General features: G+C 37.2%; 1 protein-coding gene across 3 annotated transcripts in view; it reads right to left on the bottom strand.

Moving 5' to 3' along the window:
• Positions 1 to 23,529, bottom strand: part of asb5 (ankyrin repeat and SOCS box containing 5) — a 36,270-nt gene that overhangs the window by 1,808 nt on the left and 10,933 nt on the right. Inside the window, exons 1-4 of one of the 3 annotated variants that reach the window (XM_031895451.1) lie at positions 13,126 to 13,405; positions 5,902 to 5,981; positions 3,835 to 3,942; positions 2,370 to 2,520 (exon numbers count right to left, since the gene is read on the bottom strand). In XM_031895451.1, the coding sequence (XP_031751311.1) occupies positions 2,370 to 2,520; positions 3,835 to 3,942; positions 5,902 to 5,981; positions 13,126 to 13,237 (451 nt within the window). In that variant the 5' untranslated portion in view covers positions 13,238 to 13,405. Of the gene's footprint in view, positions 1 to 2,369; positions 2,521 to 3,834; positions 3,943 to 5,901; positions 5,982 to 7,268; positions 7,345 to 13,125; positions 13,406 to 23,529 lie in introns of those variants that run through there. The other 2 variants (XM_031895452.1, XM_031895449.1) reach the window with 2 other exon arrangements.

Genomic DNA, 23,529 nt, shown 5'->3' with positions numbered 1-23,529 from the left:
AAACAAAAAATGTGTACCATAAAATCTATTATTTGTAATAATAGGTATTGGTGCATCTGAAAGACATTCACACTGTTTATTAGTATTAGTTATTATATGTTCCAGTAATGGGTCACTACTGACCTCCACATTAAACTACTGGCCAATTTATGCTAATGGGAAATAGACTGGGTGGTCAATATACGGTCGCTCCAGTTTTAAAGAAATTGTTGTAGGACCATTGCCCCACTGCCAGTGCACAGGGTCTGGGTCAATTAATGGTTGTGTGGACCTGAAATTCATTTTTGGATGGATCACTTTGTGGTAGCTGTGATATTATTAAATAACTAAAGTTTTCCAGCAGGACATCACTTCAGTTAGCCCTACTGGGCAAAAATAAATGTTAAAAAAAGTAAAAACTATAATTAAAATGAAAAATAACCTTAATGACAAAAAACCCAAATGTATATAAAAACCCATATTTATGTCTGCTCAGGTAAAATCTACAGTGTATTCTCAAAGGAAATGCATCTGTGAAACACAGTAGAACAACATTTTTGCATGAAGGAATACACTGGCCTGTGATCACTAGCATTTTGCATCATCTTTATTTTTTTTTCTCTAATCCAGTGATACTCAACCAGTGGATCGCAAGCAACATGTTTGATGTTGCCTCCATTGGCCTCAAAACAGGTGTTTATTTTTGAATTCCTGGCTTGGAGGCAAATTTTGGTTGCATTAAAAACAGGTTTAGAGCCAAACAGAGCCTCATGTAGGCTGCCAGTCCACATAGGGGCTACCAAATAGACAATCACAGCCCATATGTGGATGCCCTAGAAACTTATTTTATGCTTGTGTTGTTTCCAAACTCTTTTTACATTTGAATGTGGCTCACGGGTAAAAGAGGTTGGGGATCCCTGATCTAATCTATGTTTGGACTTGGTGCTGTACACTGTTGAGCCACTGAAGACTGTTGGAGTCAAAATGGGAAGCATTCTTCTCCTCCACTGTGTTTTCAGTCTCCTTTAATATTGTTAGGGCCAAATGCCTGTAATATAGTAATCAAAGGCCTAAATAAGCCTGCCTGTAGATAACACTGGTGCATGGTCATTGGTGCATTGGTCAGCTAAGATCTAACATATTGTTTTATTCTCAAGCTTCAGTGGATCTTGATCCACTTGATCCTTTTGTCTGCACAGTCAGAGTGTTACACCTTGTGTATAAAAAAACTGTCTATGGTTGTTATGGTTGCTATCAATGTTACCCAACATATGGACTGTCTACACTCTGCCTGTCAGTCTTTACACCAGTAATAATTGTAGCAACAGCTTTATTATGAGCTAAAACAGGATATCTGATGTTGAATACCAAGAACAACCCATAGATTCAACACACGTCATTCACACTGGACTCAATGCAGAGTTTTTCTATAATTCTTTGTGTTTTACCATTGCACTGGTTTGCTTTAGGAAATGTCTGGGCATAACTAGCATGGACATGACTGGGGCATTCTGTGTGAAGCAAGTTGTAAAACTGGGTTATACTGAGACAATCGTAATGAGATGCATTGTGCTAGCGGACACTTGAACTTAACACCTACCTCAGGGTAAGATATATGTACTGAGAACTGTGTGGAATCATAAGACTACCTACTTGTAGAAGGTGCTCCTAAAGGGGCCACGGTCCTGTCTGCTGCTGCAGGAGCAGAGGGAGTGGAAATAGAGAGTGGAGACAGGAATATGAGCAATAATCTATCATCAAGTCATTAACCAGAATGAGTATGGGGTTGACCCCAAATGTTTGTATTGGCTTTAGCTGGTTTTCCACAAGGGGGCCAAGCATAGTGAGGCACAAGTAATGTTTATGATTTATGTTTGGATATTTTTTTCCATAAACTGCAAGTTTAGTAATGGAAGTTTAATTTGCTTTTCATTACTTTACAAATTACTTTAAATCCTTTGTTATTTAGATGTTTCCCAGTGTTAAATTTCCAAACAGAAGACAATCTTGCCTAGACTAAGTTCTACTTTATGGCAGGAAGGAAATAGGCACCACTATCGCAAAATAAGTCCCTCCAGGAAAGTGTAAAATATAAAAACATAAAAAAATAAATACTTATAGCTTTTGTAAAAAATGTGTCACTTTGTGTAATATTGCACAAAGTTTTCAGACAAAATGCAAATGTTCAATCAAGTCACAATATAGTAATGGTAGAAACAAGGAATTGTTACAACAAACTGTTTGCATAGATAAACAGTAGCTTGGTCTTTTATTGTAACTTAAATATAATAAGGGTCACAATGGGGAAAAATTTAACATTGTTGGATTGTCATCCAAGAGAAAATTCTATAATTTAGCAAACTTGAGCACACTATCAGTGTACTCTTTACCTTTATTTGATGCTTCGTGTATCGGTGAAGGAAGACATATTTCCAACTGTGTTTTTGCACCATACTCCAAAAGAAGTTCCACACAACTAGCGCTGCCTCTTGAGCATGCATTAAATAAAGGAGTCACTCCATCAATTGTTGTGGCATTCACCTAAAACATATCACAAGATGTCTAGGGGCAGGCAGGAAGGAAGTTATAATTGTGCTCATATACAGCCATAGGGTTATGGTTATAAAAATATTTATACTGATGATTATGACTGTGAAGTGATAACTCTGATACTGAGAAACCTGGACATCTGAGAAGAAATGCAAGACTGGTACATATCATTGGACATTTCCTTACAACAAACACATTTTCTAACATTTGTCAAATTAAACCAAATAATTCCTATTAAATTGGTCTTATAATAATGATGGTGATTTATAAACTAAAGCATGACAAGGGCAAAGCATGTGCTCCTGAATTGGAAGTTTTTGGGCATGGAATGGGGAGTAACTAATAATTTCATCATGGTTATACCTCCTTATAACAGAGAAGAGACACATGTTGTGTAGTACTGTAACTCTCTTCAGAAACATTCTTATTCTACTTAACCCTAACATCCTTTCCACTAGTTGATAGAACTTCAGAAATCAGCTCCCTTCAGCCCCCCATTGCCACTAGAGTACAGTGGTAACAATGATGCAAATGCCATTTTATGAACAAACATGGGGAACAAAACATTTTCTTTACTGTTACTGGCACTTGATGTAATTTGCTAAGAAATACAGGTATTTCCTGCGCTAGATTGGATCTGTGGACAAATGACAAATGGCACAGCAAACCTTCCTATAACTATATCCTATTAAATAAGCTAATGTGGGCCCTAACAAAGGGTAAAGTTCCAACGGAGGCTATTAAAGATTGTGTTAAAAAATAAACTAGTACAGGTATGGAAACCATTATCAGGAAACCTGTTTTTTTTTTTTGGCTTTTGTTGCCCTTTAAGAAAGTGTCAAGATCAATACTTTTTATCTAACAGTAACCATAACAAAAATACAGATCTTTCTAGATTAAACAATCTCTTTCCCCCCTTGCAATTTGCACTGGTTGAAAGAGCTGCTGTAACACCCAACAGAAAAGAAGGGTGTTTAACAGAACATGGTTTGACAAACTGACCCATTGTATGTGGGTTCCACAGTTCTGTATTTAATAATTCTACCTCTAATTTTTAATTTATGTATTAACAGACGATGGTCTTAGTTTACATTGTACAAAGACAAAAGACACCATTACTGAAGGAATATGAGAAAGAGAGCCCATAAAGCCTAATGTTATGTAGAGTTAGAAAAACACAAAAACTTCTGGTGAAAAACATATAACTAACAGTATAATAAAAACAGCAATATGTTATTATTAGAAAATGTGATGAGGCACCAAAATATTGTTATCTGATATGTAAAGTTTATTTTGAGAACTTACATTTGCTCCAGCTTCTAAAAGGGTCCTTGCACATCCAACATGATCTCCCAGGCAGGCTTCATGAAGTGGAGTCACATGATCAATAGTAAGTGTGTTTACATTATAACCCTAGGTAAAATATGTTTCAGTAAATTATACAGATAATACCTCAAAAGTAATTAGAGTAAAAATGAGTGAGAATATTTTCACTTATCTGTAAATAACAAAATTATGACTTTTAGATCATTGTCATTTTCCCCTAGGTCAAACCTATGGAAGCAGGGTTTTAATTATGAGATGAAGATTATTGGCTGGTTGCAATAAAATACAATATTTGCCTCTGCAGTGATGTTTCTGTTCATGTTAAATGTATCCTAGAAGAACTGACTCCTTCCACAGCTGAACCTGAAAGCAGGTTCCAATTGAACACAAAACTGTCCTTTCATGTGAAGCTGGAAGCCTGGGGGGCTTCCATGTGAGAGAAGTTAAATTTGTGTTGTATAAACTGACCAATATTTAATTGGGGGTCAACCAAATATTTGTTTGTCAAGTTTGAATATCCCATCGAATAAGTGCCACGGTGGGCTGTGAATGCAATGGCCAAATGACAAGATCATATTAGGCCCAGGTAACCTTGTTGCTCACATTGCCAAATGAGGGAATCTTTGCATATATGGCTAGTACATGTGCTCATGATCACATTTAGAAGCAAAGCAAAGAAGCAATGCTATGGACCTTGAACCATAATACATGCTAAGATCTTCAGGGCAGGGACCTCATCTCAACAGCTAACAATAAAAATACATTGCAAGCTTTCGGAGCTCTAAGGCCCCTTCATCAGGCAAAATACAAATGAGAACTGAAATGGCACAACATTTATACTGATAGATCAGAGAGAAGTGTTCACAAGCAATAAATTAGAAAGTTACAGATAGATAGATGATATAGGTATCATTTCTACAATACTCTTGTATTTGTGTTTTGTTGTTTTTTTATTATTATTTTTGACACTGGCTAACACGGTACTACAGTTTTTGTTTTGTACATCACTACATCAACTTGTGGTGCTATATAAACAAATAACAAATACCACAATAATTTCTGCCTGGTGAAAAGGTACTAAAAGCAAATTAGGTAAGTCCATTCCTAATGCATCTGGAGTGGCAAAGCTCAACTTGTTAAAAGGCACTCTGTATCCTATTTACTAGCTGAAATCTAGACATGACTTGCTGAATGTTGTCTCTTAAAACATTACTATGTTATCTGTGAAAAAAATTGTAAATGCAATGTTTCCCACCACCTTACCCATACCCTTTCCTTTCTGTATCCCCTCCCCATAAAAAATACTTTGAAAAATAAAGAATTGGAAGAAAAAAAAAAAAGGCACTCTGTATGAGAAGAAACGGACCAAGTACTCATGTGGAATACAAATACAAAGCAGTATATGCGGTGTTTTTAGTAAGAACCGTATCTCTATAGCTAGTATGTCTAAGGTATTTTTTAAAATTGCCTTTTTAATTGCTTGTAATATTTAAAAAAAATATACAGAGAAGTTGCAATAGAAGTAACAGAAGAACAGCTAGTGCTACCTAAAACACATAAAGGGTTATTTACAGAGACCCTAGGTGCAATTTCTAGAGCACTAAGGGGCAGAAGTGCTTATTCAATTAGTTTTTGCATCCAGGGTGTTTTTGCACCTATTGGCAGATTAAAATCCAGTGAGATGCTGAGCACAATACTGGTAGGCATAAGGGGATTATTTAGTAAAAGATGAAAAAGGAAAAATTCATAGTTTTCAATGACCCACGTTAATAAAAAAATTTCAATAAAACTCAACTTACATTCTGATTTGTTTTGAAGAAACTTTTTTTATTTATTGAATTTTTTAATAAACATTTTGATTTCAAAAATACAGTTGAAAGAGGAGCAGGTATGAGGTCTTTTGGCTCTATTGCATTAAAGTAGATTAACCAAGTTTCTTTAGATTAAAGCTTGAATTTTCTGTCACTTGTTTTATACTTGTTTTATCATCAATTGCTTCCTGCCAACTTAATTGGATAACATTTCATTAATAGAAGGCACACGTACCTGTGAGAGCAATGTTTTCAAAGCTAGTAGACGACCCTGACTTGCTGCTTCATGCAGTGGAGATCGATCTGCCCATGACCCTAAAATAAAAAAAAAATGTAAAAATAAATTAATATTACTTCATTAGCAAAATGGGTGCATCAGTAGTAATGGCAACATCAATAAAACAGATCTATTATGCGGGAACCCAGTATCCAGAAAGCTTAAATAGAGTCGATTTAAGTCAGAAAAATAATTTTTTTTCAATTATTTATTTAAAATAGTGCCTTGTACTTGATGATAATTAAGCTTCACAAATCCACACTGGTGGTAAAACAGTCCTACTGGGTTTATTGCATGATTAAATAATTTTCAGCATAATTAAGGTATAGTAATTAAAATTTTGGATAATAGATGTCATAGCTTTACTAGGCATAGAGAAAACATAATGATCTCCTCCAATTCTGAGTTAAGGAACACCCACTGAATATTAGTTTAAAGTAGAACTAAAGCCTAGCTAAAGATGTAGGGCAGAAATGTTGTACATTATGTTTTGGGCTTCTGTAACAGCCCAAGGCAACTGCAGCCCTTCAGCGGGGAAAACCTGTGCCTCGAGATGCCGCCCGAGTAGCCCCCCATCTTCTGGGGCCACTTTAAATAGATATAAAAACAAATGTACACATATGTATATATACACACACACACATTTCGTTTGCTATCATACATCTTGTAAACCCCTACATCACTTAAAAAATATGACAAACCTGAATCAATATCCAAGATAACACCTGCTGCATTCCAAACACTTTGATGTTCTTCATCAAGGAGGTCGGTTAATATCTGCCACACAAAAGGGGTCTTTTGACTCTAACCTGTACCTTCATGTTTGTCATTACAAGCAGTGTGACGTCTCCACCCCACGTTACATATTCCAATAAACCTTCTGTTTTCATATTAATAAGCTAACAAATTATATTGCATAGTTAGAAAGTAGTTAATGCCTTTTCTGTAGAAGCTCACTAACCAAGCACAAACCAATCTCCCAGCAATATACTTACTCGCAACATTATCCAGAGAAAGCCTAAGTATATATATAAAATAAGGCAGCAAAAAACATCAACAATTTTTAAGTATTCCACAGAGTTAAGTGCAAAAGAGAAGTAAAGGCTTGAAACCCAGCATAATAAAAGTAAAGGCACCAGTAGTAACCGATGAGTGAGTTGCTGTGCCCTGAAGTCAAGACTATAATTAGGAACATAACATGCTCCAAGTCATCATGGGAATAGAAATATCAGCTGGAATCCTAGTACTTGCACATACACGTAAACAAAACTTATCTAATACGTTTATATAATGTGGAAGCTATAACCTTCTAATTCATACAGTACCTAGGTCTCCATCTCCCCATGGCACTTCTAACCATTCGTTATCTACCAGAAAAGCACTCATGTCGGTATGTAATGGACTTATTTAACCTCTGTCGAACGCCTGTTTGCTTAATTTAGGTTACCCATGTTTGGAAAGATGAAATTCAACAACCCTTCACACACAAACACATTTAACTATGCATAGTCCATCGTATTTTCAATTGCTAATTTGTTATATATCTAAAGGTGCTAAATCTAAAGGTGGCCATATATGATTTTCTGGACTTTACTATATTCCCCATATTAGCTCAGAATCGCAGGCTTACTTTTGCTCTCTCTCTGTATAATAAGTAGGAGTGATAAGCAATGGCATGAGTAAATAATACGTACCGGTATTACATACAGTGGGCCAGTTGTATCTCATACAGCATGTTGGAGGGCTGACTTTAGTTAATATATAATTATGTCATATAATGAAATCTATTGAGCATCTAAACAGAGGGCCATAAAAATGATTTGAAGGGCCACATCCAGCTCACAGTCAGTTGGACAGCCCTGTTCCAGAACATTGTCTGACATGTAATGTATTTACTGAAATATTTTGAAAAGAAACAAGAGATATTCTTAAAAATGCATTTATTTTGCCCCTTCTTCCCGTGCATTATCTAAAGTTCTTCTGGAAACTATATTCCCATGAATAGTTTCCTGTGAGATCTCTGTTCCCCTGTAGGGGAAGATACAACTGGCCCACTATATGAAATACATATGTAATAATTTGGACAGCACTGTTCTAGAATACAGAAAATATGTGATTCTGAATTTAGCATGTTTAAAAAAAATTGTCCTTCTTAAAAAAGAAGGAAAGGTACAATCACTGGGGGGCACACACAGAGGCAGATTTATCAAAATGTGAGTTTAGAGGTTAATACATAAAAATTAACCATGTTCTATTCATTCCTATGAGATTTTTAAAAGTGGATTTATCAAGGGGTAAGTTCTAACTTTCACCCATTGATAAATGTGCTTCTAAAAATCCCATAGGAATGAATAGAATGTGGGTACATTTTTATGTGTTAAGCTCTAAACTCACATTTTGACTCACAATCTTCGTTTTTCCCTTTTTCTTTCTTTGCAATCACATGTACCCCGGGCCGATAGGGTTTTTTGCCAACAGGAACACTAGCATGGGGTATCAGGTAAGTGATTACAATGAATGTGGGTCCTCTGCGCTCTTTTAACTTTTAACCTTGAAAGCAAGTAAGTTGCAGGTAAAACTCAGTCCCTTTGAAGCAGTAGAATTCTTAATGAATCAGATAAACGTGAGTGGCCATACCTGGGATGACTTTGACATAGCTGGCCAGCAGTGAATATATATTAATGTCCTGTTTGCACTGATAATGGGTGAGTGCAGAGGATCTCTTGTTGTTGTCTATATGAATTTTGTGGTCACAACCTCATTGCACCCCCGGCTAACAGTTTAGAATTTAGCGGTGAGCATAACTTTCCCTTTTCCTTATTATAATGAATGGGGGTGCCTAACATTTAGCACCCCCAGTGATTGAACAATTCCTTCCCCTTTAAGAAATTAGGTCCAGGATATAAGAGGGCAAGTCGCTATGTTCTAAGTAAACTTAAGATTTATGATAATATTTTTTAGGGCCAATACATTTTTTATCTTGTTTCCATGGCTCAGGAAAACATATTAATTACCTTGTTTATAATACTTGGCGTTTGAATGAATGTATGAGTGTATGTGAAATAACTTCTTATGGGATGCTATAACTTGCTAAAATGCTCCAAGTTTTATGATTTAGTTAAAATCTTACAGCGTGTACAATAAAGAAAATTCTTATTCTCGGGGAAGTAAAAAATTCTCGGAGAGCTTAAAATGCCTCCTTCAATTTAAATAGGACTCGCACTGCCACGTTTTTGAGCAAATCAAAGTGAATGGGGGGTTATTTTAAGTGTTCCGTGTCCATCACACAGAGGTAAAAATCTGCTAGGGGGTAAAGGTTCCAAAGTACCCTGTGCCATTACCCTAAATGTGCTAGAGGTAAGGAGAAGGGAGAGTACCCCATTAATCTTTTTTCAATGGTAACAGGCTTAGGGCTTCTCTTATAAAATAAGTATAAACAATTTCCATTTCAAACTCTGGAGGGACCGTAACATGACCTGCTTATTTTAGTTTCTAAAGCACACAGTTGACACCTTAGGACCTGAGAAAAATGTGGGGGGTGGGAGGAACCCCTTTCGAATTGGGGCTCTCTAATCTAGTTATGGTACATGGTGCCAGACAAAACATAGCATGCATAGATCAAAGAGAAACGTGGGAACATACATTACATCGCACTGGCAGTCAGGGCTAAGTAAGGGAAGAGGCTACTGTTGCTTCTTTTAGATTTGGTCAGGGTATACTAAGCTCTACCCAAACTAATAACAATTGACCATGGCTAAGACTTAGATGTTGGAGGGGGTGGTCACAAATGACCAAAATGTTTTGCTATATTTTTCAAAGCCTTTTTGGTGAAGAATCTCAATCCTGTCTTGCTGTATGACTAGTACTGTAGATAACATGAATAAGGCAACAGAATCAAAGCAAACTGTGTCTTTAAATTATACTGTATGTATTACCATAAAGCCTGTAGAAGACTTAACACAATAAAGCTGGTGACACATCCAAAACATTGACCCATGGGCTGACAATCCGGAACAGTTATGTATCTGGTTTTCAAGCTGCAGATCCAAACAACAGAATATGACAACTTTAATCTATAGCAATCAGTGTATGACTGCCTAACATGAACTGGCTGATCATGCTACACTTTCCAAAGCCAGCTTCAGCAACTAGCTGAAATCAATGTGATTAGGTCAAGCAGAGGTGAAATACAGATGAACTAAAGAAAAAAAAAAAAGGAGTGTATGAAATTTCACATAATATGAATTTTATTTCCATTACCACTGACCCTGCTCAAATGGTATTCCTGAGATGCATTACTTAGCAGCTAAAGAGCAAGTCTTCAAGCAGTTTAACTTTAAGTGTTTCACTGCATTTCATGGACACAATTTTATTTATCCCAGCAGAGGAAACAGTTTATATATGCATACAAGTTAATTGGTAGTGGAAAGCCACCTGACCAAAGAAAGACGGGTTATTCCTATGCTAAAGGTGCAAATAATATACTTTTTTGGTCAAATGCTGAACTGAATATGAGCCTTAATTTGCATAACCAAATTAGATAAAGGTTTAAGGATTATGGATTTGATTTGGCCAGGCATTTTGATTCAACAAAAAAAATTGCTGTGTTCTTGCACCCTTTTTTTGCACTTTGCACTTTGCACCTTGTATCAGGTCCGGAACTCGGGGTAGGCACCTGCCTAGGGTGCAATACTGGGGGGACACCAAGAAGGTACCTCTTCTGACTACCCCTGATCTGCACTCTCTTGCCCCTCCTTCAAATTGTGTGGCATCCCCCAATGATGTCACTGTGCTGGATGTCGGGAGGATGTCGGCCGGGTTGCCTACGGCTCCTGGTTGGCTTGGGCTGCCCCTGACTTGTATTATTTAATAATGAGCAATGGGGCTATGTTTGTTTTTTGTGGCTAGGTGTGTACAATTTAAATGTTTTCTTTAGGCAGGTAAGTTCAGTTCAGAAACACCAGCTACTAGCAGTACAGCAACCACTTAAAAAATACATATGTGTAGAGAATAATGGCCCGATAAAGTTTCCCAAAATTTTACCGCATATTTTAACAAACACAAAGTCGAAGAAAAACATTTGAATGATATTTATTGCACAAATGACAAATTCCTCTCATAAACAGCAGCGATTTTGTCAAAGTCTAGAAACAGGTGCAGCTGTTGCTAACCTTACAATTGATCCCATAAACAAACATATAAAAGCTATGCATGTAGTAAAGAGACCTATACTGGGGCGGGGTGGGATCTTTCAGGAACAGAACCTTGTAAAATGTTTATATTATTACTTTGTGTATTTTCAGTGTCTTTAGACAGACAACACTTTAAGTCATGCTACTTATAAGAAGCCACCCTCATAACTGCTACACGTACATATGCCGATTGTGGGAAGCCTCTAAAATTCAGAATGACATACCAAGAATAGTTTAATTTAATTGTGCATAAGGCTACCTAGATTCCAACCCCTCTGTTCTAAGGGGGGGTCACCCTCTAATGCTAGGAAACCCAGTCATGGCAGCAGAAAAAGCAGTACGGAACCCTTACATGCAGCCTGTGCATAGTGCTTATGCATCGCGTTCAGCCTGCTCTGATGAACTATGTACAAGGTGCAAAGTACAGAACATTTAGACCTAACAAAGCCCTTGAATTTATACATCTGTCTCTAGAACAGGGGTGGGCAAACTACGGCCCGCGGGCCACATCCGGCCCGTTGGCCTTTTTAATCCGGCCCGCCGACTCCGGGTCCCTTTAAATAATTTCTGGGCCCTGATTGGTTGCGCTTCGTGCATGCTCGTGCGCAGGGGGCGCAACCATAAAAAAGGATGCAGCGGGGAGCCGAGGAACAGACGCAGCGGAACGATGGAGGGAGCTGCAGGTCGGAGAGATGGAGGATGCTGGTGGGGGGGGAGCTGGTGGGAGGACGTTGGGCCGGCCTGGCCCGCCTGTGAGTAAATGTGGCCCCCGAGCCAAAAACTTTGCCCACCCCTGCTCTAGAAGGTGGTACTTTCAGGGTTCACATAGCGTGTTTAACTGACTTGCATCATGTGAATCATGCACATCGGATTACTAGATACTAATTTGCATCTGCATTGGTTAAAGAGGTGCTTCACCACCTTTAGTATGATGTAGATATTGATTTTCTGAGACCATTTTCAATTGGTTGTCATTTTTTACTTCTATTACTTTTTTTCAGTTATTTAGCTTTTTGTTCGGCAGCTCTCTAGTTTGATATTTCAGCAGCTATCTGGTTGCTAGGATCTATTTTACCTTAGCATCCAGACAGTGATTTGAATGAGAGACTGGAATATGAATAGGCAAAGTAGAGTATAGGAAGATAAGAAATAAAATTTAATAATAGCAATAAAATTGTAGCCTCACAAAGCAATATTTTTTTGTCTGCCAGTGTCATTGACTTCCATCGTCCAGCTAGAAAGTGGCAGAAAAGTAAGGTAAATAAAAATCTATAAAAAGTACTAGGAAAAGGATATTCTATAGCATGCTGAAAGTTAATTTAAAGGTGACCCACCCTTTAATGCCACACAACTTCCAGCGCAAGCTATTTAGCATTTAGCACCTGCTTATTATGTACCACAGGTAAATAATTCACAGAAGTTAATGTAATGTGACATTTTGCCATGAAATTGAATGGTATCCTTTGGGACACAATACATTTCCTGGAACATAACAAAGGTTGATGTTTGCTGCATTATGTGGTGCATGGACATAATGGATAATATAACAAAGTTTCTCACTGAGCTTGGTGTGTGGTCAGTGTGACTGACAGTCAGAACCCACTGTAAGATATAAGGTGCCACAGACATACAGAATGCTAGGTATGCATTCTGCCCCCCTAAACACTCTGAGACTTTTCCAATACAAAAGAACACAAGCACAGTATAGCAACCCCCTTCAGCATGCCAGTATGTGTTTCTACCCTGCTGCTTTCTGTCAGGCAAAGTGTCAGTATGTGACGTGCAGCTATATGCATATCTGACATATTTTACTGCCACCCTTTCATGACCACTGCCGGATAAGGAAGTGCAATTCTAATCCTTTTATGCAGTTTGCTAATAAGTTTAAATACATAATGAGTTAAATCTCTGGAAACTGCCTTGTGCAAAGATGTAAACAGATGAAATGTCCCCAGTTTCCAGGCCAAGAAGCCAGTTCCGTTCCACTGACCTTGGTTAGTGAGAATGCCCCAGCTGGCTCTTCTCTTTGCTGGATACTTGTCTGCACCCTGTGTGCTTGCTCTCTTCCTGCTAGCAGCCTGCACTGCAGCTCTCACAGACATGCTCACAGCTCTCCCTGTACGGGATTCAGAGCACTCCCAAGAGTGAATGTCCTTTCCCGTCTCTTCTCTTGCACTGGCTTTACAGAATGAACTCACTGTATTTTCAGAGTCAGAAACACAGTAATCTCTGCTGAATAGCACTTACAGGGCTGAGGCTGGGCTGGTGGGTACTCACTAGGGGGGGGAAGGGATGGTCTGCCCTAGCACTTTCTATTTTTATAACAGAGAAGAAGACAGTGTGATTTTTCCTTGCACTTCTGTGAAGAACAAGCAGTAACACTACTGTATACATAGAGATATATATGTGTGGTACAATACGGACTGTGATACGCAGGATCACTCTATAGGAGTAAAATACAGAGAAGCTATTAAGGGCAAATAAGGCAAATGTCCAGCCAGCAGTTACATAAGGATAGCAGATGTTCTGTCTGAAAGCATGTCACATACAAATAACTGCCTTTGTATATTTACACTTTCAGGGCCGCAAGCATTTCCATGGCATTTTATCATATGCCATTATTAAACATACCGTAATTTTGTTTTAGAAGGATTTTTTTACTATATATTTTCTTTCCTGGTAAACAGAGGTTGCATCACAGCCTTTCACATAGTAGCTGCTCAGGGGTTTATTTTGGGCCTGGGTGCAGTTCAGACTTTCCTGTTATTGGAATGCTGCCTTTACTCTGCTCCTGTATGCGCAGATCATATGCACGCTGCTCTGCTTGCTTAACATGAATAAAAACAGAATTTCTGACAGTGACTGTAGTTCACATTACACTGCACTTACATTTCTAACAAAATACCAAAAAACTGAGAGCCATGTTTTATTTAGGGGCATGATATTGATGACAACCCCTGCTAATGAGCTCATTAGCCATTTTAGCTACCAGTCATAAAGTACTGTATATTGACTTATTTACTCAGGACAATGTGCATCTGTGTGTTTGTGATGGATTTTTGAGAAGAAAGAAGGCAAAAAAGGGAAAGTCTTAAAGGGAATAGTAGGTAAAAAAAAGGGGCAAATCTTGAAGTCAAGAGTGGGGAAAGATTGAGGGAAGGGAATAAAAACACCCATAGAGGGTAGAAAGGCATCAGGCAAAATGAAGGATAGGAGAACAGGAAGGAACTGTTTTGGGGTGGGGGCAATCAGGATACTCTAGCAAATGTCAAAGCAGTGTGGGATCAGGAGCCACTGGGACAAAGTTTGGAATGTGGCCCAATGAGGAGGCAGAAACTGGCAAACAGACAGGACAGGTACTTAAAAACAGGATATACACTTAATTAAGGGTACTATACCACCCCCCCAAAAAAAAATACGTAACCAACAGATAGTTTATATCAATTTGCTCTGAAATAAATTCAGGCTCAAGTGTAGACTAAAGAGCTCATTCATATCACAAGACACAGCATTAAGCTCACAAATGGGAACATTCATGATTCCACTTCCCTGTACTAAAACCATGCACCGGTTGAGCCTGCTTTGATGAATACAGTGCATAGTGCAGCATGATGTGGCACAAGGGAGCCTAGTACTTAAAGGCTGTAGCATAGCATAGCATTTTATTATTATTGACTTTATAATGATTTACAATATATACATCTGCTTTGATATATAAATCAAATCTTAGCCAAGTAAAATCAGCAGATTTTGGGACATCTATTGTCCAGTGTTCAAGGTAAGGTATGGTAAGGCCTAGTACAAAGTTAATATATTGTCTAGTTAGATGTTTTGATCATGACAAAACTTTGCACGCAATATTGCACTTGGTGATGGGCATTTTTCAATAACTCTGGTTGAAAAGGGAGCCTCCAACTTGGGGGTAGCCTATTGTTCACTATAACTGTCAGTACATGAGGGAGCATGGATATTGTGAGCAGTGGCATAACTAGAGGTCAGAGCCCCCCTCCCCCTTAGAGGACTAATAAAGTAAACTCTGGCTGGCAGAGTTATGCCTGCTAACATGTAAGATCACTGTAAAAATGACCATTGCAGACTCCATTTACCCCAGACCTGCCAGTACAATTACTACTTATATGAACAAATTAAAAGCATTACACCACCCAAGTAAAATACCCACAAGCGCGGCTTCTCTCTCTCTGCCTCGTGCCTTCTCTGCTTGGCTGAAACTGTATTATGCAGACAATTGGTTTTCAATTTTTATTTGTTTTTTCAGTTATTTCAATTTTTATTTAGAAGCTCTCCAGTCTGGAATTTCAGCAGCTATCTGGTTGCTAGGGTCTTGTTTGCCTTAGCAACCAGGCAGTGGTTTGAATAAAGGAATGGAATATGAAAGAAGGGGGCCTGAAAAGAAAGATAAGGAATAAAAAGTAATAATAACAATAGAATTGTAGCCTCACAGAACAATATTTTTATAGCTGCCAGGGACAGTGGCCCCTATTTGCTGGAAAGATGTAGAAGAGAAAGACAAATAATTCAAAAAGTATGGTAAAAATAATAAAGACCAATTGCAAAGTTATTGGGAATAGGGAATTCTATAACATATTAAAAGTTAATTTAAAGGTGAACCACCCCTTTAAGAAAGACTGTGGTGATTTCTTGAACAAGTATAATCTCTAAGACTATTGTGATCTTAAGATCTACAGTTATTTAGTATAGGTATTGGTATATATAGTTATATATGTGTATAGATAGGTCTGTGTAAGTGTGTGAATATATGTGGTCTTTTTTCAACCCAACATAACTATATTTAACATTTCCTGCTCTCTTCTTGGATACTGCCAATGGGGGAAAAGATGCCTACTGGGGAATATATTGTGATATATGTGGCAAGTATCAGTGTTCCCTTTAATTTGTTCATAACACAAGAGCATACAGAACATTTTCATACACATAATTTAGTATTATTATTATTATTAACATTTATTTATAAAGCGCCAACATATTCCGCAGCGCTGTACAATAAGTGGGTATCTTCTAGGATCAACTCTCTACATTTTGCACATACAGACTACATGGCATTAGAGAGACTGATGCTCCAGACACCCTTTTAAGCAAAGTACTGGAGTCCTTACCCTTGGCCAGATCAGGCGCAATGTGTGGGATGCTCAACCAGCAGGTTCCATCACCTCATGTCTTTCCCATGATAAGGGTAGGAGGAATATTCAATCATTTTAGAGTCACTATTCTTCCCTGTCCAACTCCTGCACCTAATCTAAGGAATCCCGAACCCCTCTGATTTTCTTTAGAAGGGTGTTAAAATCATTAAGACGATTATGTACACTGAACATTGTATGATAGTGTATGCTGCCAGACCACTAGGTGGCAAACCTGCTCAATATTTCTTTAGCAAATGTATAGATTCCATGCCGTCTAAATGCTAAAATGATGCTACTTATACAGGTATAGGACCCGTTATCCAGAATGCTCAGGACCAAGGGTATTCCGGATAAGGGGTCTTTCCGTAATTTGGATCTCCATCATTAAAACATTAATTTAACCCAATAGGATTGTTTTGCCTCCAATAAGGATTATTTATATCTTAGTTGGGGTCAGTTACAAGGTACTGTTTAATTGCTACAGAGAAAAAGGTATTCAGTTTTCAAATTCTGAATTATTTGATTAAAATGGAGTCTATGGGAGATAGGCTTTCCGTAATTTGGAGCTTTCTGGATAATGGGTTTCCGGATAAGGGATCCCATACCTGTATATGGATCATCCTTTTTCTGATCTCTTTAGCATACTCTGAACAGTTGTCTTAAACTGGAAAATATAAATGATAAAAAACAAAGAGTAAACATGGCCACTATTTACTTTACTTTATGGGGCTTCCATGCAAACCAGACAGTAAATAAAAATAAATGCTGATGAGTTATCCTATCAGTTAACGTGCAGTGCATGAAGAATGCTCATAGTTGGCATTGCCTTGGGCACTGCCACCATGGGAAAGGGAGTCTGGCCTATGAAAGGCTTTCACATAAATCCAAATATAACTTTAGATTTAGGTGTTCTTTAGGCTGGTGCAGTAGGCTCATTATTTAAAATACTGCATTTCCACCCATTTTACAGATGTATATAATTTTGAATTACACTTGATTAAAATGACTATTAAAAATATAAAACTATAAAATTGTGTTAGGCAGTTAAAAGTTCAGTGTTTGTCATCATTTTCTCCTGGGCCCATGCATTGCTTCTATATACAGGTAAAGGACCCATTATCCAGTATGCTTGGCACCAAGTACATTCCAGATAAGGGGTCTTTCCGTCATTTGGATCTCTATACCTTAAGTCTACTAAAAAATCAATAAACCATTAATCAAACTCAATAAGGATTGTTTTGCCTCCAATAAGGATTAATTATATCTTAACTGGGATCAAATACAATGTACTGTTTTATTATTACAGATAAAAAGGAACTCAATTTTAAAAATCTGAATTATTTGATTAAAATAGAGTCTATGGGAAACAGGCTTTCCGTAATTCGGAGCTTTCTGGATAATGGGTTTCCGGATAAGGGATCCCATACCCGTACTATATAATCTTTACATAAAGTAATACAGTAATTACCAGAAAGAACACCTGTATTCTGTATGTAGGTATCAGACTAATGTTCCCAGACTGATAATTGTGCACATAAAGGTTGTGATAGAAATTGATATCACATGCACACAGCTCATCGTATCCACAAAGGCATACATTTACTCAGAGTTAAATACTTACCAGCACAAATCAATGGCCCATTAAGGGGATGTTGTTCCCAAATTATTAGTTTCAGCAAGAGAGAAACAACAATCTAAGATTAGGTATCTAGCTAGACATCATTCAGTAAATACAAACAAAACCAGCTAAAAAAAAACACTACCCAGCCATGAAATTAATTATTTAAGGCTTCATTTTTACTAATTAAGGGAATTCTGATTACATTATAGGACCAATTAAAATGACTGCAATTAACCCAGCCTGTTCATATTCAGATCTGAGCAAATATTGTTTAATGAGTTACTAAATAGTCCTAAATAGTTGCAAAACTCCCAGTCATCATTGAGGATGTTCAGCAGTTGTCTGTTCTTTATGGAATGCTGATATTAAGATCATAGTACAGGTATAGGATCCCTTATCCGGAAACCCGTTATCCAGACAGTTCTGAATTACGGAAAGGCCATCTCTTTTCTCTGTAATTATGATATAGAACCTTGTACTTGATCCCAACTAAGATATAATTAATCCTTATTGGAGGCAAAACAAGCCTATTGGGTTTATCCGGAATACACCGGGTCCTGAGCATTCTGGATAACAGGTCCCATACCTGTAGTTAATACATTTATTTTTATTAAAAAGGATTTGTATTTTTTGTTGGGTAGAATTTTTTTTTTTTTTTTTTTTTTTTACCATTGTTGAGCTTCAAAAAGCCTATACAGGTTGTCCTTTATTTAGCTAGAATAATAATACTACCACTAATAATAGTGACATTCAGCATCTACTGGCATAAGGAAGGGGCTGCTTTGTGGAGAGCATTCTATTACTATAGCTGGCTGTTTAAGCAGCCAAAAAAATTGTGAGAATGTATGAATGTATTTATGGCACATTTCTCCTTTCATTTGCATCTTTGTTCAAGAATTTAGTTTACTTTACTACTAATGTATCACTGAGGTCAAATGAAGTAAAAAAAAAAAAAAAAATACCACATTCTCTGTCTGGACCTAACCCATACAATGTTTTTTTGCTTTACCAAATTTTCCTCAAACACAAATTCAAATTGCTTCCCTTGTATATGTGATGAGCGAGAGTCATATGTCTGCCAAAGTGGTTCCCTTGGAAGTAAAAGAGAACAACATTGCTGGTCAAGTCACGTGTCTTAAATGCCACTTTCAAAACAAATCCAGAAGGAACTGGCAGAAAGTGACCAAGATAACGGGTTCATCCATCATAGGAAGGAATTCAAGAAGTAGGAGTTCTGGCACCTGTTATACATGCCACCCCTGGGTGTCCATTTGCAAGTCTCGACTATCAAGCTATTTCGTAGGTGCAAAGGCAAGTGGCTATGGGCAAAACATGCTATTAGTGACCTCTATTTAAAGCCTGAGGAAGCCACGCCAGGTAACACTAAAAAGTAAGAGCAATATAAGTGTCACAAGCACAGCACGTTTATGTACCAGAGAGAAAGTAGCGGCAATCACTATAATACTTGGTGCATTAGTGGACCCAATCTATTATTATGCTGTATTATTATTCTAGAATATCAGCTCTGCCAGGAACTTCCCTTTCCTCTTTAACCTTAACAAGATTTATTTCTAAACAACACTGGTTCTTAAATTTTCTTTGCACACTGAGTATCAATATAAACACCATATAAAACCTGTGCAGGCAGCCAGCAAACATTTCCCTGTAGGTCCCCAGATTAGGGGCTGCAGATGAGGTCATGATGTGTATCACTGATGACAATAAGAAATTACTGGTTCAAGATAACTTGATATTACTGGTCTACTGCAGAAGACCTTATAATTTGCTTGGGGCTCAATATGAATGTGGACACAAAACATGTCAAGCCAGTGTCGGGTTTTAATTGTATGGAATAAAGGATGAATGGTGGATGAGTCATGGAAAGAAGTGCTTGCTTCTTACATTTTTGTGTCAAAGTTTATGGCTTCAATCACTTGTTTTGCTCTGTAAAGAGAGGTGTTTTTTATTATAGGCTTCACATGCAGACTGGGTTCTTTATTACCCTACATAAAATGCAGTAAATGTGTTAATTAGCTGAAATGAGCCTCGATCATATGAATATCCCATTTTCATTATGTGGCCCTACATGCCACATACTTAGGCGTACCTATGCACATTACACATCAAACTGTTCAGGAGATCCCTGGTATTCAGAATTAGGATGGTACCTAATGACATTTGGAAGATAACATGTTGCTAAGTGGAAGCTTTGAGGCTATTTTCGGAAATATCATCAAAACTGCTAACTTTGGGAAAGCATTGTGGTTTGGTAGTTTGCAGTAGAAAGATATATTTACCCATTTTGGTTATGCAAGAATGTGTATTTATATGGCTTTCTGAATTAAATGTGTTTATGGCTTCGCCCAACATAAAATTGATATAAAAACCAATAACTTCAGTAAAGCATTGCAATTGGGTAGTTTGAAGTGAAAAGACATTTATCCCTTTTAGATACGCCAGAATTTGTTCTCTCCAAAAATGTATGGTTCCCTGGGGTAAACCTACTGTTCATGGAATTTCTGGGTTAAAAATGTAAAGATTAAAGTACAACAATTTCTAAAACGCGTTTTGAAAATGGTAGTGTACTGCAGGGAGTTTTTGCTCTATATGAGCAAAATCACCACAAAACTACACATAGGTACTGGCCCATTTAGAACACATATGACTTCACAAATCAGTGGTATTATAATGCACAAAATAAAACATGTATCCAATATATATGTGTTTATAATTTAAAAAGCATGAAAGCTTAACTGCTGAAAAATTTTCGAGAGTAATAAATAAGTGCAGTGAGTATCTCTACAATTACATTGAGACGGTAAGATATTATTCTATGTAAGATTCTTGCATGCTCTACAGTGTTCATTAAATGTCTTGCTCATATGCCTCTAAATGAAAGAATTCCAGCATCCCAGCAGTTTCCATCTAGGATATTCTTATAATATGGGAAAGTAGTACATACTTGCTACTTGCATAGCCTGATACAAGCACAGAATGTATATATGCATGGATCATGGACATAAAAAGTAGAGCACTTGTTTACTTTTTCTGGGCCAGTACAGTTTAAAGAGAAAAAATCTGTTGCATCTGTTATGTTAAGCAACATATTGTCAATGTATTTATAGACCTGTGATGTGCCTGGAATGAATGCTGGAAACTTGCCATTCTCAGTTTATTTCCCACAACAACTGCGGCTGACTGACATTATCAATTGTTAAGAATGGATGATAGGAAAACATAACCCTGGCCATTCAGTGCTGCACCCAGTCAGTCTTTCCACTGTGGCATTTGGGAAGCCTGTACTTTCCATGTGAATCCCTGCTGCTGCAGGGAATGTTCCTCTGAAAGGCAAGGCATGGGTTTATACTTTCTAATGCCATATCTACCCCACCTTTGGCAAGGAATTTTGATCACTGTCATTTTCTCTGGGATTATCTGGGGGATCAAAACACCCAAGCATGTTTCTGATCACTTCCCCTTACTGTCTATTGGCACAAGGGAGTGATTATCATTGACCAAATATGGACATATCTATTTACTAGCAATACTTATTCCAAATAAACCACACACATCCATAACTAGGCCAGCAGAGCAGGAGGTCATACAATGTTGTATAATGATCCCAACCTCAACCACTATATTGGGGGAAATGAAAAATTGCTCCCATGCTATAAGCCCTTGAAAATCAAGGACACATTGGCTTGCATTTGAAGGTAGTTAAGGGAAATATTTCCTTATTTATACAAAATATGCATGTTCTGTTTATTTTGCTTTAATATAAAATGCTAAAATAGCTTATGAGCAAAAACTGTCTTATTATTTCATTCAGCAGAGGCATCCTCCATATGCTTTAAATGAATATCATAGCTAGTTGTCAGAAAATACCTGCTTTTTATTATTTATGGCTAAATAGGACCAGTTGTTCCATCTAGTCTGCCCATTAAGTGCTTCGTTTTAGTTTTAAGTCTTAAATTATGATGTTACATAAATTCTTTATATCAATCCCATGCATATTTGTCTTTAAATGGGTTGTTCGCCTTTGAGTTAACTTTTAATATGATGTAGAGAGCAATATGCTGAGACAATTTGCACTTTTATTAATTGTAGTTTTTTAACTATTTGAATTTCTTTTCAGCAGTTTTCCAGTTTGTATTTTCAGCAGTTATCTGGTTGCTAGGGTGCAACTTACCTTAGCAACCAGGGAGTTGTTTGAATGAGAGACTGATATATAAATAGGATATTACCTGAACAGTAAAATAAGTTATAAAAAGTAACAATAGCAATAAAACTGTAGTCTTAAAGAGCAATAGTTTTTTGGTTGCTGGAGTCAGTAACCCCCTTTTAAAAGTAGCAAAGACTTAAAAGAAGAAGGCAAATAATTTAATAAGTATAAAAAATAGATAATGAAGACCAATTGAAAAGTTGCTTAGAATTGTCCAATCTATAACATACTAAATGTTAACTTAAAGATGAACCACCCCTTTAATGTTAGTTCACACCACACCTTCTATGGAGAGTTTTCCTTTCAACTCCCTTCCACCCAACATTTGGTCCCTTAGTTCAATATCCCTCTATAAAAATGCTACTCTTCTGAACTCTCTTGATATATTAAAAACTTTTCCATCATGTCTATTTAGAACGTACTGTAAATCATCTCACCCTCCTCAGCACTGATGGTTGATTTAAAGGCTATTACTCAGTAAAACCAAGTAAGCAATCAACCATTTGGCCACTAGAGGACACTGTTCCCATAGACTGTGGCTCATTTATTAAGTGTAGCGCAGGATGCAAAGTGCAAAAAAGGGGTGCAAAGTGCCATGAATTTTTCACTTTTTGCACTTTTGTCTAAACCACATTGACCTGCACATTCCAAAATACAGCATTCAAGAGTGGCAGGATTGGAGATGCACATAGGTTTCCCCCTTCCTGCCCCTACCCATTTCTTAACGTGCAAGTTAGGAAACCCTGCCTTCTGCACCTCACAGATTTTTAACCCAGTGCAAGGTACACAACGCAGCAAGACAATTGACACAAGTGCTTGTTGAATGAGCAGTACAAAACATATTTTTGTGCCCTTTAGTGTATATATATATATATATATATATATATATATATAAATAAATATATATATATAAATATATATATATCTCAATCCTTGGAGTGTCTGCATTCTAATGCCAAAAATAATTGTATAGTGGGGTGCACAGCCACATTAGATACAAAAATTATATATATATATATATATGTGTGTGTGTGTTTTCATCTGAACCAACACATGCTGTCTTTGTACTAATGCACAAGGCATATTACTCTCATGCACTGACAGGCCAATTGTGGACCAAAAGTGCATTTCTTGAATTTCCTCTCAACTCATTTTAATAATTCAATCAGAACAAAGTATTGTACTAAAAACCTATTGTAGCATTAATTGTGATGAATATTGCCATACACACTGATACCTTTGATCTCTGCGTGTGTTTCTTATTTCAGCTTTCCAGCGTGCCTTTCCCATAACTTGGACCCACAATGGACCAAATCTAATTCTATAAGAAAAACCTAACACAAGTTCTAATCTCCTAATGCAAGTTCCCCCTAGAATTCTATTACCTTTTTT

This window comes from Xenopus tropicalis, chromosome 1 (assembly GCF_000004195.4).
Source record: "Xenopus tropicalis strain Nigerian chromosome 1, UCB_Xtro_10.0, whole genome shotgun sequence".
Taxonomy (NCBI): Eukaryota; Metazoa; Chordata; class Amphibia; order Anura; family Pipidae; genus Xenopus; species Xenopus tropicalis.
Note: the sequence above shows the minus strand (reverse complement) of the source record. Positions and strands in the feature narration are given on the sequence as shown.